This window comes from Loxodonta africana, chromosome 4 (genome assembly GCF_030014295.1).
Source record: "Loxodonta africana isolate mLoxAfr1 chromosome 4, mLoxAfr1.hap2, whole genome shotgun sequence".
In the NCBI taxonomy this organism is placed as follows: domain Eukaryota; kingdom Metazoa; phylum Chordata; class Mammalia; order Proboscidea; family Elephantidae; genus Loxodonta; species Loxodonta africana.
This window is the reverse complement of record NC_087345.1, coordinates 98,205,439-98,220,911: the sequence shown is the minus strand read 5'-3', so window position 1 is coordinate 98,220,911 and position 15,473 is coordinate 98,205,439. Positions and strand designations below refer to the sequence as shown.

Genomic DNA, 15,473 nt, shown 5'->3' with positions numbered 1-15,473 from the left:
CCTTGGAACTGGTTGATCTGGGGATTGTGAATACATGGAGAAGACTGCCAAGGTCTGATCCTGAGACACTTGTGTGTGTAGTCCTCACACAGTGAGGAAAGGCCTTTAGGGCAAAAGAAAGCCAGGAAAAAGAGATTTCAAAAGCCAGGTGAAGAAAGTTATGTTTTGATAGGAAGGAGTGATTAATTGGGTCAAATGTCTGAGTGTTAAGTAAGGTGACAATGATTGGCCAGTGTATTTGGCAAAGTGAAAATTTCCAGTACTCTTGAAAAGAGCATTTATCAGGGCAGTGAGAAAAGTCTTACCAGCATGTTTTAAGAGGTAAATGGAAGTGAGAAAGCAGAGATAACAAGTACAGAATATTCTTTTAAGGAGTTTAGTTCTAAAGGGGAGTAGAAAAAGGAAGAAATATTTGAATAATCAAGTGATGTTAAAGGAGTTATTTTTTGTTTATTTTTTAAAAATGGGTGCTATTCCAGCTTGCCCCCACGGATCTGTCAGTTTGTCGTATTATGGGGGGTTATGTGTTGCTGTGATGCTGGAAGCTATACCAAGAAGTCCACGCTGCACTGAAGGCACAGGTGATAAACATGGCTCCAGGAGTTGACAGAATACCAACTGAGATGTTTCAACAAACGGATGCAGCAATGAAGTGCTCACTCGCCTATGCCAAAAAATTTGGAAGACAGCTACCTGGCCAACCACCTGGAAGAGATTCATATTTATGCCTATTCCAAAGAAAGGTGATCCAACTGAATATGGAAATTATCAAACAATATCATATGCAAGTAAAATTGTGCTGAAGATATTTCAAAAATGGTTGCAGCAGTACATTGACGGGGAACTGCCAGAAATTCAAGTCAGATTCAGCAGAGGACTTGGAACCAGGGATATCACTGCTGATGTCAGATGGATCCTGGCTAAAAGCAGAGAATACCAGAAAGATGTTTACCTGTTTTTTATTGACTATGCAAAGGCATTTGACTGTGTGGGCCCATAAAAAATTATGGATAACACTGCTAAGAATGGGAATTCCAGAACACTTAATTGTACTCATGAGGAAATTATACATAGATCGAGAGGCAGTCCTTTGAACAGAACAAGCAGATACTGTGTGGTTTAACGTCAGGAAAGGTGTGAGTCAGGGCTGAATCATTTCACCATACGTATTCAATCTGTACGCTGAGAAAATAATCCAAGAAGCTGGACTATATGAAGAATGGGGCATCAGGATTAGAGGGAGACTCATTAACAGCCTGGCATTACACAGACGACACAACCTTGCTTGCTGAAAACGAAGAGGACTTAAAGCACTTACTGATGAAGATCAAAGCCTACAGCCTTCAGTATGGATTACACCTCAACATAAAGAAAACAAAAATTCTCACAACTGGACCAGTAAACAACACCACTGAATTTGTCAAGGATTTCCTTTTACTTGGATCCACAATCACCCACAGAAGCAGTCAAGAAATCAGACCATGCATTGCATTGGGCAAATCTGCTGCAAAAGACCTCTTTAAAGTGTTAAAAAGCAAAGATGTCACCTTGAAGACTAAGGCACACCTGACCCAAGCCATGGTGTTTTCAGTCGCCTCCTATGCATGCAAAAGAACAAAAGTCCTTTAGTAGGTGAAAGGGTGTGAGAAGCAAGGTACAGTGGAGGATTTGGATTTTGAAAGGAGCATGGCCACTTCGTCCAATAAAACAGGGGGGAGGGAAGGCAGCAGCACAGAAATAAATGGAAGTAGATTGGTATAAGTGGAAGTTAAGTAATTCCCTAATGACTACTTCTGTTTTCTCAGTCAAATAAGAAACAGAGCCTTCAACAGAGAAAAAGAGAAAGGAGATGGTACCCAAGATATGAGGAGACTGCAGAAGGTATAAAATGGCTGTATCAGAGAATGGAGGGGAAAGAACCGGGGGGAATGAAGTAGGAATGTTGAGCCTTGCTGATGGCCCTTGTGGGAGGGAGCCTCTTAGATGGTTCCCAGTGATTCTTCCCTTGTGGTATTCACACCCATGTGTAATCCTCTCCCCTTGAAAATTAGCAGAACTTATTGATGCACTTCTAACAAAGAGAATATGGTAGAAGTGATGGAATGTCACATCCAAGACTGGGTTATAAAAAGACTGTAGCTTGCATTTTTGACTCTTGCCCTCTCTTAGATTGTTTACTCTGGGGGAAGACACCTCCCACGTCTTGAGGTATTCCTGAGGTGTGGTCCACATGTTGAGGGATCCAGACCTACCAATAGACGTATAAGTGACCTTGGAAGCAGACCTCAGTCCCTTGCACTCCCAGCCGAGACAAACCTTCAAAATGAGACTGCGGCCCTAGCTGACAGCTTGACTGCAACCTCAAGGGAGACCTTGAACCAGAGGCACCTAGTTAAGCTGTGCCCAGATTCGTGACCCCTAGAAATTACCAAAAAACCAAACATGTTGCTGTCGAGTTGTTTCCAACTCATAGTGATCCTATAGGACAGAGGAGAACTGCCCCATAGAGTTTCCAGGGAGCAGCCAGTGAATTACAACCACTGGTCTTTCGGTTAGCAGCCGTAGCTCGCCATAGCTCTTAACCAGGGCACCACCAGGACTCCTCATAGAAATTGAGAGATAATAAATGTTGTTTCCACCTGCTAAGTTTTGGGATAATTTATTCTGTGTCAATAGATAACTAATACAGCTCTCCTGAAGCATGTAGTCATAAATTTAAATAAGATCATCAGTGAAGTTATAAATTTAAAGATAGTCAGCAGAGTTATGTGTTTTTTCTATTCACATTTAAATGCAGAGGAAAAGGTATGCCGGGGTATCAAACAAATTTTAAAACAGTCTAGCTACAGAGGACAAGTGGAAGAGATAGAAAAGAAGGGGGATGAAATACAGATCTCCAGCTTTAATCTATATATTTTTGCATAATTTGAATTATTTACAAATCAGCTTATATATATTCTTTATGTTTATAGTTTAAAAAAAAAAAAAGACAATCTTAACAAAAAAGTAGCTTCCCACAAAACACTTACAGGATACGGGCAAAATAACCTACCTAGGAAGAGCAAAATCACAATTTTTGATCTGGCCTCTGAACTGTGATCTGTGGCTCCCAGCATTCATTCTGGGACATTCACAAATGCAAGGTAAAGCCCTCAGGCAGCAGTGAAGGTTATTTGCAAATGCAGGTTTTAGCTCCTAAACATTCCTATTCTTATGTGAAAATCCAGATGAGGCCTCTGCTCTGGGTCCAGAGTTTTGCGGTTCAGACTCTGATGCTGTTGCTGGAGAAGAAGTGCTATGAGCCTTGGCATCCACCACCCAAGTCTGTTTCACTTTTCCCTGTGTGAAAAGCCTTTGAGGCCAAAGGATAAAAGGCATCTTATCATTTAGGTATCAAGTACTGCTAAGTTAGATTCTCAAAGGCTTTCACTGACTGTGTCATCTTAGCTGCATTATTCTCTCAGGCTGTTGCTCTATGAAGGTGTAAATACAAACGGGAAAAATAATGAGTTCTTGAGTTTTGTTTTGCCATTCCTGTGCCAAGACCTGTGATTGGCAAATCTTTCCAATTGTGAGTGGTTTCTGTGGGCGATTTTTCACTACGCTAGGCTTATACTCTGCCTATACTTTCTAAAAATCTTGTGCCTTAAGAGAGTATAGAGGGCTAAAGTAGTCTAATAGTCAATTCACTGAAAATAATTCAAAATTAATAGCAAGGAATTAAACATAATCTAATTAAATTTTTCACTCCTATTAGATTGATAACGTCTTGAAAGCACGGACCATATTTTCTTTACCTAACACTCAGCATTCACTGAGCATCTCTTACTTTGCCAGGCAAGCAGTATGTTAGGAATAGCCCAGCGTAGCATGTAGTGTAGATATTATCCTTGGCCATATCATCGCCTTATCGTTGTATTTCCTCTAGCCTCGTTTTTCCTCTATCTTACTTTCCTCACTTATTATTATTATTATTATTATTTTTACCTATTTGTAGATCAGATTTTGTACGCTGCCATATAAATTTTTAAATTTATGTGATATTATGGGTTCATTCATTCTAAAAATACCCTTCAATAATTGCAAGTATCTGTAAAGAATTGGTTTAGTGTCACAAACTTTAATTATCTAAAAATCAATTAACTACCAATATTAGCAAACACAAGTTACATTTTAACATGTTTCCAATCATTGTGGTGTAAACCCATGACAAAAATCACCAATAACTTAAAAATTTAACTGGATGTCTACTACTTATATCTTACAGTAGATTCCTCAAGTTCAAGAGGAGTTCTTGAACTCTAGATCTTCTTGTACTGACCTTCACAAGACTCTCCATTTGGTGAAAACATCCCATTGTCATGGTAGCCATCTCTGCACTCACAGTGGTACCATCCTGGCAGGTTAATGCAGTTAGCACGGCTGTCACACTGAACAAAGCCATCAGAGCATTCATCAATGTCTGTTTGGAAAAGAAAGTAAAAAAGGGGTTACAAAATTGCCCACAGAAACTAGAAATTCCGCTACAAGTCTACTAAAATTTTTAATGTCAGAAAATCCTTGAAACTGAAAAAATTTAAAAAATCAAGGAAGTCTACTTAGTTGTTAAAAGCTATACAGTAAGAATATAGAGGTATTAGTAACAAGGGAAACATCTTTATAAAACTTCTTTGTTGAAAGTCATTCAGCTGTAGAAATTGGAAAGAGACCATCTGTGATAGTCATCAGTATTGTTCACCAAATATTTCCAATTCTTCGTCAGGACACAAGCTAGGACTGCAGTTCCCAGGTCTCTTCAAGTCAGGTGCTGCCATGTGACTCGTTTAAGCCAATAAGGAGTCTGTCACATTACAGCAGAGCCTTTAAGATGCAGTATGTGATTCACATGTTCCCGTCCCCCATCACAATGACCACCCAGACTCTGAACACTCTACCAGCCTGAGTTCCTGAGTGAAGATGACATGGAGCATTCCTCATCTACCTGGGATGGATACATAATCGTGAACTAGAAATCAACCTTAGTTGCTGAAAGTCATTAAAATTTTAGGTGTCTTATTATCATCAGCATAGCCTATCCCAAACTGACTAGTAACCACATCTTCAACATGTGGCAATAGAATTCATACTTCATTGATATGCTTTGTTCTTTCAAGATACATGCCATTTATATCACTTTTAAGTGTGTTTTGTGTATATTAACTTATTCAATCCTCAAAACAAAAAACTCTTCTTATGTAGACAGTATATGGAACTTCTGGAAAAAAAATATGGCAAAAGAAAATTACGGTTTAACCAAAGTCAGTTGCCTGGCTTTCAGGACTGTGCTCCTTCATACAACTAGACCCAGACTGAAATTGGTAAAATATCTGTACAAAGAAACCTACATATTTTTTGTCTCAGATATTTTGGGGCTTATTACTCTTCCCAAATGTTGTAAGCCTTTTTTTTCTCTCTGTTCAGTCTGCCGAATGGTGGGAATATGCAACTCCATTCAAGTCCCTTCCTGGGCTCTCTGTGGGCAAAGTAATCACTGGAGTTGCCTTACGAAGTGTCCAGTTCTTCTTATATACCTCCTTGTTTTCTGGGGAGCTTTGGGGTTGACTCAGATCCTATTAAATTATCTACTGGCACTGTACTACTGAGACTGCCAAAAAATTCTGTATGCACCACCCCGATGTTGAGTCCCTTGCCACGGAAGATGTCAACTGCTAAAGCCCTTCTTACATGCTTGGCTCACCTAGATCATATTCCCCGCTGCAGTGGCAAGACCTAGTTATGTCTCTCACAGCACTGCAGGTAAGGCCAGCTGCTTATTAGGGTCCTTTCCTTTAGACAGTCTACTCCAACTTGTCAGAATTCACTTCCTTCCTATTTTAGCCTCATCTGACTCCAAGTACCTGGAAGTATATATTCCTTTTTTCTCTTTTAAATTTCCTCTCTTCTGATGTTCAATTTTGAAAGAGACAAATTGAAAAAAAGCATCAGAGGAATAAACTATCGCTCGTATACAAGAACTAGTAAGCCAAGTTTGAACAAGTTATTTTCCAACCTGAATAAAAATGTTCAAAAAGATTACTACAGGATCCCTAGGCTCCTAAGACAGAATCTTGGTTATAAGAGCCTTAATTTTATACTCTGTAGTTACATTGGAGACATGGTGGTACAGTGGTTAAGTCCTTGGCTGCTAACCAAAATGTTGCCGGTTGGAATCCACTAGCCGCTCCTTAGAAACCCTATGTGGCAGTTCTGCTCTGTCCTATGGGGTCGCTATGAGTCAGAATCAACTTGACGGCAATGGGTTTTTTGTTGTTGTTGTTGTTATTTTGGTAGTTACATTACATAGAACCCTAAAAACAATTTTTATGTAAAACTATGATTTTGTTACATATTCTGTCTTAGGAAAGAACTAGTTCCAGGAGGCAGTCAAAGATGGCGGAGCGGTCAGACACTTCATAACGTCCCTCTTACAACAAAGACCGGAGAAAACAAGTGAATCGGATATGGATGACAACTGTGAAACTCTGAGCATCAAAGACAAGGCTGAAGAATTACACCAAACGCCAAGTGGAAAGAGAGACAGCACAAAAACAGCAGACACGGAGAATTACAGATCACTGGCATCCTAGCAGCTGAACGTTCTCAGCCAAAACCCCCATCACCTGGTGCAGTCAAGCAGAAGTGACTCTGCACTCACACCCAGTGCCAGGGAGGAGTGCTGCCCACCCTGGGAAAGTTAAGTGCATGCATCTCACCTACCGTGCCCACTCCAGCCCCCCCATGCTGGAGGCCTATGGGCCTGCGGGCCCCCCAAAACTCCTCGCCCATCCCCCCTGCCTACAAGTGATCTCAGTCTGGCAGCATCCATCACTGCCCCAGCCCCTAAGCTGGGAGCCCACAGACTGGAGGTGCACCCGTTTGCTCAGCCACTTATGCTGGGGGACCACGAATTGTAGCATCTCCTACTCCCTCCAGCCACCTGTGTTGGAGGACTGAGGGCTGGTAGTGCCTTCTATTCCCTCCAGCCACCCATGCTAGGGATCCGAGGACCAGTGATCCCTCTTACTCCCCAAAGCTACCTGTGTTGGGGGCCTGAGGACCAGCTGCACAACCTCTCCCCTGACTCGCACTATCAGTCAGGGGCTTGTCCTTTAGCCGGGCATCCCACTAGACAAGTGACCTCCCACAGCCTTGCCTCACACATAGTCCCCCAGCCCTGCAACCAGAGGTTTGTGCCTGTTCCAAACACCCTTGGATAGCCCTGCTCGCCCCGGACTGTCAACGAGAGTTTCCGCATCACCCGCCCAGTGAATGAGCACCCGGGCATCCTTGCCCTGACCACTCGGCAGCTGGCAGAGTGCACACACAACACCCAACCCAGTGATAAGAGAGAATGCCCCCGTACATACCTTAATAAAGAAATACTATATTGCTAAAAAATGCTAACCATCACCTGAGCCTTCAGCAAGTTGTAATCTTTTTGCTGGTGGAGGATCTTGCCTCAATGTTGATGGCTGCTGACTGATCAGGGTGGTGGTTGCTGCAGGTGAGGGTGGCTGTGGCAATTTCTTAAAATAAGGCAACAATACCACATCAATTGACTCCTCCTTTCATGAAAGATTCCTCTGTAGTTTGTGAGGCTGTTTGAAAGCATTTTACCCACAGTAGAACTTCTTTTAGTGTTGAAGTCAACCCTTTCAAACCCTGCTGCTGCTTTATCAACTAAGTTTATGTAATATTCTAAATCCTTTGTTGTCATTTCAACAATGTTCACAGTAGCTTCACCAGGAGTAGAGTCCATCTCAAGAAACCACTTTCTTTACTCATCCATAAGAAGCAGCTCCTCATCTGTTAAAGTTTTATCATGAGGTTGCAGCAATGGCAGTCACATCTTCGGGCTCCACTTCTAATGCTAGTTCTCTTGCTATTTCCAACACATCTGCAGTTATTTCCTTCACTGAAGTCTTGAACCCCTCAAAGCCATTCATGAGGGGTGGAATTAACTTCTTGCAAACTCCTGTTAATATTGATATTTTGACCCCTCCCATGGATCATGAATGTTCTTAATGGTATATAAAATGGTGAATCCTTTCCAGAAGGTTTTCAACTTACTTTGCCTAGATCCATCAGGGAAATCACTGTCTATGGCAGTTATAGCCTTAAAAAATATACTTATTAAATAAATATACTTCTTAAATACTTCTTGAAAGTTGAAATTACTCCTTGACCCATGGGCTACAGAATGCATGCTGTGTTATCAGGCATGAAAATAACATTAATCTCCTTGTACATCTCCATCAGAGTTCTTGGGTGACTAGGTACATTGTCAATGAGGAGTAATATTTTGAAAGGAATCATTTTTTCTATGCAGTAGGTCTCAACAGTGGGCTTAAAATATTCAGTAAACCCTGTTATAAACTGATGTGCTGTCATCCACGCTTTGTTGTTCTATTTATAGATCAAAGGCAGAGTAGACTTAGCATAATTCATAAGTGCCTTAGGATTTTTGGAATGATAAATGAGTATTGGCTTCAACTTAAAGTCATCAGCTGCATTACCCCCTAACAAGAGAGTCATCCTGTCTTTTGAAGTTTTGAAGCCAGGCATCAACTTCTCTCTAGCTGTGAAACTCCTATATGGCATCTCCTTCCAATACTAAGGCTGTCTCATCTACATTGATAATCTGTTATTTAGTGTAACCACCTTCCATCAATTAACTTAGCTAGATCTTATGGACAACTTGCTACAGGTTCTACATCCATACTTGCTGCTTTACCTTGCACTTTTATGTTATGGAGATGGCATCTTTACTTAAGCCTCATGAACCAGCTTCTGCTAGCTTCAAACTTTTCTTCTGCAGCTTCCTCACCTCTCTTAGCTTTCAAAGAATTTAAGAGAGTTATGGCCTTCCTCTGGATTAGGCTTTGGATTAAGGGAATGTTGTTGCTGGTTTGATCTTCTATCCAGACCACTAAGGCCTTCTTCATATCAGCAATAAGGCTGTTTCATTTTCTTACCATTCGTGTATTCACTGGAGTAGCACTTGTAATTTCCTTCAAGAACTTTTCCTTTGCATTCACAACTTGGCTAACTGTTTGGCATAAGAGGCCTACCTTTTGATCTATCTCAGCTTTTGACATGACTTCCTCACTAAGCTTAATCATTTCTAGCTTTTGATTTAAAGTGAGAGACATGCGACTCTTCCTTTCACTTGAACACTTAGAGACCCTTGTAGGGTTATTAACTAGTCTAATTTCAATATTGTCATGTCTCAAGGAATAGGGAGGGTTGAGGAAAAGGAGAGAGACTGGAGAATGGCTGGTCAGTGGAGCAGTCAGAACACACATTTACCGATTAAGTTCACTGTCTTATATGGATACAGTTCGTGGCCTCCAAAAGCAATTACATCACAGATCACCATAACAAATATAATAATAATGAAAAAGTTTGAAATATTGTGAGAATTACCAGAGCATTACACAGAGCCACAAAGTGAGCATATGTTGTTAGAAAAATGGTGCCAATAGACTTCCTTGATGCAGGGTTGCCACAAACCTTCAATTTGTAAAAAATGCAATATCTGCATAGCACAATAAAGTGAAATTCAATAAAATGAGGTATGCCTATAAACAGAAATTAAGGGAATTTGTAAAAAACAGACCAAATTTACAAGAAATATTAAAGGGAGTACTTTAGATAGAGAACCAATATCATCAGACAAGAACCTGAGATTAGGACACAGGGCAGCATTAGCCAGATGCCAACCTATATAAATAATTCGAAAAAATAAAATAAAGCTAAAAGACTGAGAACAGGAAACCAGAGACGTCAATCTGTAAATGAAAATGTCAAAAGAAAAAGGGGAGTAAACCACGTAGGTACAGAACTTTCATATGGAGAGAAAACCAGGGTGATATCAAGAAATAAAAGACTGATTAAAAGTTGGGAAGATAAAGGTAAATTTCAAGGCACTACAAAGAAAGTTAACAAACCTATTCATCAAAATAAAAAATAAGAAAAACATAAAGACTCAGTAAACACAAAATCAATAACAATGAAAAGAAAAACACAAACAAAAAGAACTCAGCACAGAAAATTAAGCAGAACAAAGAAACCATCAATATCACCAAAAAAGTACAACAAAATGACAGCAGTAAACTCATATCTATCGATAATCATAGTGAATATAAATAGCTTAAATGCTCCAGTAAAGAGATTGAGAGTGGCAGAATGGATTAAAAAATACAACCCATCAATATGCTGTCTACAAAGGACGTACCTTAGACACAAAGACATAAACTAAAACTCAAAGGATGAAAAAAATATATCATGAAAACAACCAAAAAAGACCAGAAGCAGTAATATTGTTCTCTGATAAAATAGACTTTATGGTAAAATCCACCATAAAAGATAAGGAAGAACATTATATAATGATTAAAGGGTCAATCCACCTGGAGGACATAACCATAAGAAATATATACTTACCCAATGACAGGGCTTCAAAATACATAAAACAAACTCTAACAGCTTTGAAAAGAGAAACAAATAGTTTTGCAATATTAGTAGAAGAGTTCAACACACTACTTTTAGTGAAGGACAGAACATCTAGAAATGAATGCAACAAAGATGCAGAAGATCTAAACGCCACAATCAACCAACTTGACCTCACAGACATATACAGAACACTCCACCCAACAGAAGCAAGGTATACATTCTTTTCCAGTGCACATGGAACATTCTCCAGAATATACCATGTTTTAGGCCACAAAGCAAGCCTTGACAAAATCCAAAACATCAAAATAATACAAAGCGTTTTCTCAGATCACATTGCCATAAAAGTAGAAATCATTAACAGGAAGAGAAAGGAAAAACAAAAACATGGAAACTGAATAATACCTTGCTTAAAAACCACTGGGTAATAGAAGAAATCAAAGATGGAACTAAAAAATTCCTAGACAAATGAGAATGAAAACACATCTCACCAAAATATTTGGGACACAGCACTTAGAGGTCAATTTATAGCAATAAAGTCACATCAAAAAAGAAGAAAGGGACAAAACCAAAACATTAACCCTACAACTCAAACAAACAGAAAGAGAGCAGCAAATGAAGCTCACAATCACCAAAAAAAAGGAAATAATATAGAGTACAAATAAATAAAATAGAGAACAGAAAAACAATAGGAAGAATCAACAAGACTAAAAGTTTGCTCTTTGAAAAGATCAACAAAATTAACAAACCATTGGCCAAACTGACAAAACAGGAGAGGTAGCAAATAACCCAAACAAGAAATGAGATGGGTTGCATTACAACAGAACCAACTTAAATAGAAAAGGCCATAACAGAATACTACGAAAAACTGTACTCCAACAAATTTGAAAACCTAGAGGAAAGGGACAAATTTCTAGAAACACATAGTGCCTACCTAAACTAACACAAACTGAGGTACAAAAATTGAATAGACCCACAACAAGAGATTGAAGATGTAATTAAAAAAAAAAAACTCCCAACAACCACAAAAAACCCTGGCCTGGAAGGCTTAACTGGAGAATTCTATCAAACATTCAGAAAACAGCTCACACCAATACTATTCTACCTATTTCAGAGTATAGAAAAGGAAGGGGTACTCCTGAATTCATCCTATGAAGCCAGCATAACTCTGATATCAAAGCCAGGCAAAAGCACCACAAGAAAAGAAAATTACAGACCAATATCCCTCATGAATACAGATGCTAAAATTCTCAACAAAATTCTAGCCAATAGAATACAACGGCATATCAAAAAAATAATACATCACAACCAAGTGGGATTCATACCAAGTATGCAGGGATGGTTCAACATTAGAAAATCAATCAACGTAATCCACACATAAACAAAACAAAAGAATCACATGAACATCTCAATTTATGCTGAAAAGGCGTTTGAGAAAGCCCAGCACCCATTCCTGATAAAAAACTCTCAGCAAAATAGGAATAAAAGAGAAATTCCTTGACATAATAAAGGGCACCTGCACAACACCAATAGCCAACATTATTCTCAGAGACTGAAAGCATACCCCTTGAGAATGGGAACCAGGTAAGGATGCCCTTTATCATCCCTCTTATTCAACATTGTGCTGGCAGTCCTAGCTAGAGCAATGGGCAAAAAAGAAAAGAAAAGAAATGAAGGGCATTTAATTTGGTAAGGAAGAAATAAAACTATTCCTATTCACAGATGATATGATCCTATACATTAAAAACCCCAAAGATTCCACAAGAAAGCTATTAGAACTAATAGAAGAATTCAGCAAAGTAACAGGATATAAGATCTACATACAAAAATCAGTTGGATTCCTCTACATCAACAAAGAACTTTGAAATGGGAAATCAGGAAAACAGTATCATTTACAACAGCCTCTCAAAAGATAAAATACTTAGGAATAAATTTAACCAGGTACATAAAAGACTCATACAAAGAAAACTACAAAACACTACTGCAAGAAACCAAAAGAGACCTACACAAATGGAAAAACATACCATGTTCATGGATAAGAAGACTAAACATTGTGAAAATGTCAATACTACTGAGAACAACCTGCAGATATAATGCAATCCCGATCCAAATTCCAATAGCATTCTTTAATGAGATGGAAAAACTAATCTCCAACTTTACATGGAAAGGAAAGAGGCCCCAAATAAGTAAAGCATTCTTGAAGAAAAAAAAGAAGAACAAAGCAGGAGGCCTCACACTACCTGGTCTTAGAACCTACTATACAGGCACACGGTAGTCATAACAGCCACGTACTGATATAATGACAGCACACAGACCAGTGGAACAGAATTGAGAATCCAGTAGTAAATCCATTCACCTATGAACAGCTGTGATCTTTGACAAGGGCCCGAAGTGGATTAAATGGGGAGAAGACAGTCTCTTTAACAAATGGTTCTGGCAAAACCAAATATCCATTAGTAAAAAAATGAAATAGGACCTATACCTCACAAGCATACACAAAAAAATAACTCAAAATGGATCAAAGACCTAAAGATAAAACCTAAAGCTATAAAGATCATGTGAGAAAAAACAGGGACAATTCTAGGGGCCCTAATACATGGCATAAATAGAATACCAAACATAACTAAAAATGCAAAGACAACAGAAGATGAACCAGATAAATGAGACTTCCTAAAAATTAAATACTTACGCTTATCCAAAAGATAAAAAGAGAACTTACAGACTGGGAAAACTTTTGGCCACGACATATCTGACAAGCATCTAATCTCTAAAATTTGGAGAACTCTTCAACATCTCGACAACAAAAAGACAATCCAATTAAAAAGTGGGCAAAAGATGAACAGACACTTCCCAAAGAGGACATTTAGGTAGCTAACAAACACATGAAGAAGTGCTTGCAATCATTAGCCATTAGAGAGATGCAAATAAAACTACAATGATATACTATTGCACCCCAACATTACTGGCACTAATCAAAAAATCAGAAAATAACGAATGTTGGAGAGGTTGCAGGGAGATTGGAACTCTTATGCACTGCTGGTGGGGATGTAAAATGGTAAAATCACTATGGAAGATGGTACGGCACTTCCTTAAACAGCGAGAAATAGAAATACCATATGACTCAGCAATCCCAATTTAGGTATACATCCTAGATTTATAAGAGCACTGACACAAATAGACATATGTATACCTATGTTCATTGCAGCATTATTCATAATAGCAAAAAAGATGGAAACAACCTATGTGCTCATCAACAGATGAATGGATTAACAAACTGTGGTATATACATACAATGGGATACTATGCAACAATAAAGAATAATGACAAATACATGAAACACCTCACAACATGGATGAATTTGGAGGATATTATGCTGAGTGAAATAAGTCAATCACAAAAGGACAAATATTGTATGAGGCCAGTATCATAAATAAACAAGAAAATGTTTACTTACAGAGAGAAAAATTCTTTGATGGTTACCAGGGATAGAAGGGGAGGGAGGGAAAATTACCAAATAGATAGAAGATTTGTGTTACTACTGGTGAAGGGAAAGGCAATACACAATATGGAGGAAGTCAGCAAAACATGACCAAGGCAAGGGAGGACACTGGGAAGAATGCAAGAACAAAGGTCAATAAAGGTAATTACTATAGCACAGACAATCCTGTAACAATAATATTAACAGACAATTTATAAATGGATACATAGGTAGACAGGTATGCCAAGAGGTGTGGGAGGGCGTAAGGGAACACACCCATCTGCAGATAAAGGTTTGTTGGTGGATATTTCCATACACACAATTGCAGGTGCTGCTTATGTATTAATATAGACAATAGAACACACAAGGGTCACAGTCAGGGCAACTTCTTAGACATAACCAAACACCTCATGGGACGAAGCTCCTAGGCTCAAAGGTGAAGGATCATAGACTCAGGGGACATCTATCAATTGGCACAACATTGTTCATAAACACAAAGTTCTTCATCCTACTTTGGTGAGTAGCATCTAGGGTCTTAAAAGCTTGTGAATGGTCATCTAAAATACCACTATCAATCTCTTACCTTCCAGAACAAAGGAGGGTAAGGAAAACCAAGGACTCAAGGGAGTACTTAGTCCCAAGGACTAATGGACCACATGCAATATAGCCTATATGACCCCGAGACCAGAAGTAGATGGTGCCGGGCTACTACTACTGACCTCTCTGACCGGGATCACATCAAAGGGTCCCGGGAAGATTGAAAGAAAAATTATAGAACAAAAAGTCAAATTCACAAGAAAGACCAGACTTAATGGTCTGATGGAGATTGGAAGAATCCCCAAGACTATGGTCCTAAGATACTCTTCTGAACTGGAACTGAAGCCATTCCTAGAGATCACCTTTCAGCCAAACCACAGACAGTCCCATAATAAACAATATACCCAAGATTTGTATGCTAAGGATTGTATTTTTTCACCATACTTGTCCAATCTGTATGCTAGGCAAATAATCTGAGAAACTGGACTATATGAAGAAGAACGGGGCATCAGGATTGGAGGAAGACTCATTAACAACCTGTGATATGCAGATGAAGTGAAGAGAATTTGAAGCACTGGCTGATGAAGATCAAAGACTGCAGCCTTAAGTATGGATTGCACCTCAACATAAACAAAACAAAAATTCTCACAACTGGACCAACAAGCAACATCATGATAAATGGAGAAAATATGGAAGTTGTCAAAGATTTCATTTTATTTGGACCCACAATCAATGCCCACATTCAATGCAGCAGTCAAGAAATTAAACAACGTATTGCTCTGGACAAATGTGCAGCAAAAGACTTCTTTAAAGTGTTCAAAAGCAAAGCTATCACTCTGAGGACTAAGATGTGCCTGATCCAAGCCATGGTATTTTCAATTGCTTCATATGCATGCGAGAGTTGGATGATGAAAAAAGAAGACTGAAGAAGAATTGACACCTTTGAATTATGGTGTTGGTAAGGAATATC

The 15,473-nt window shown here is 39.0% G+C and overlaps 1 protein-coding gene and 1 long non-coding RNA gene across 2 annotated transcripts in view; one reads left to right on the top strand and one right to left on the bottom strand.

Annotated features, from left to right (window-relative positions):
- The window catches only part of LOC111752325 (uncharacterized), a 104,496-nt gene extending 94,279 nt beyond the window's left edge, over positions 1-10,217 (top strand). The window contains exon 3 of the long non-coding RNA XR_002787288.2: positions 6,400-10,217. This is a non-coding gene — a long non-coding RNA (uncharacterized LOC111752325). The remainder of the gene's footprint in view (positions 1-6,399) is intronic.
- NELL2 (neural EGFL like 2) overlaps positions 1-15,473 on the bottom strand; it is a 392,904-nt gene that overhangs the window by 21,354 nt on the left and 356,077 nt on the right. The window contains exon 16 of the mRNA XM_010595995.3: positions 4,322-4,462. Within this exon, the coding sequence (XP_010594297.2) occupies positions 4,322-4,462 (141 nt within the window). The remainder of the gene's footprint in view (positions 1-4,321; positions 4,463-15,473) is intronic.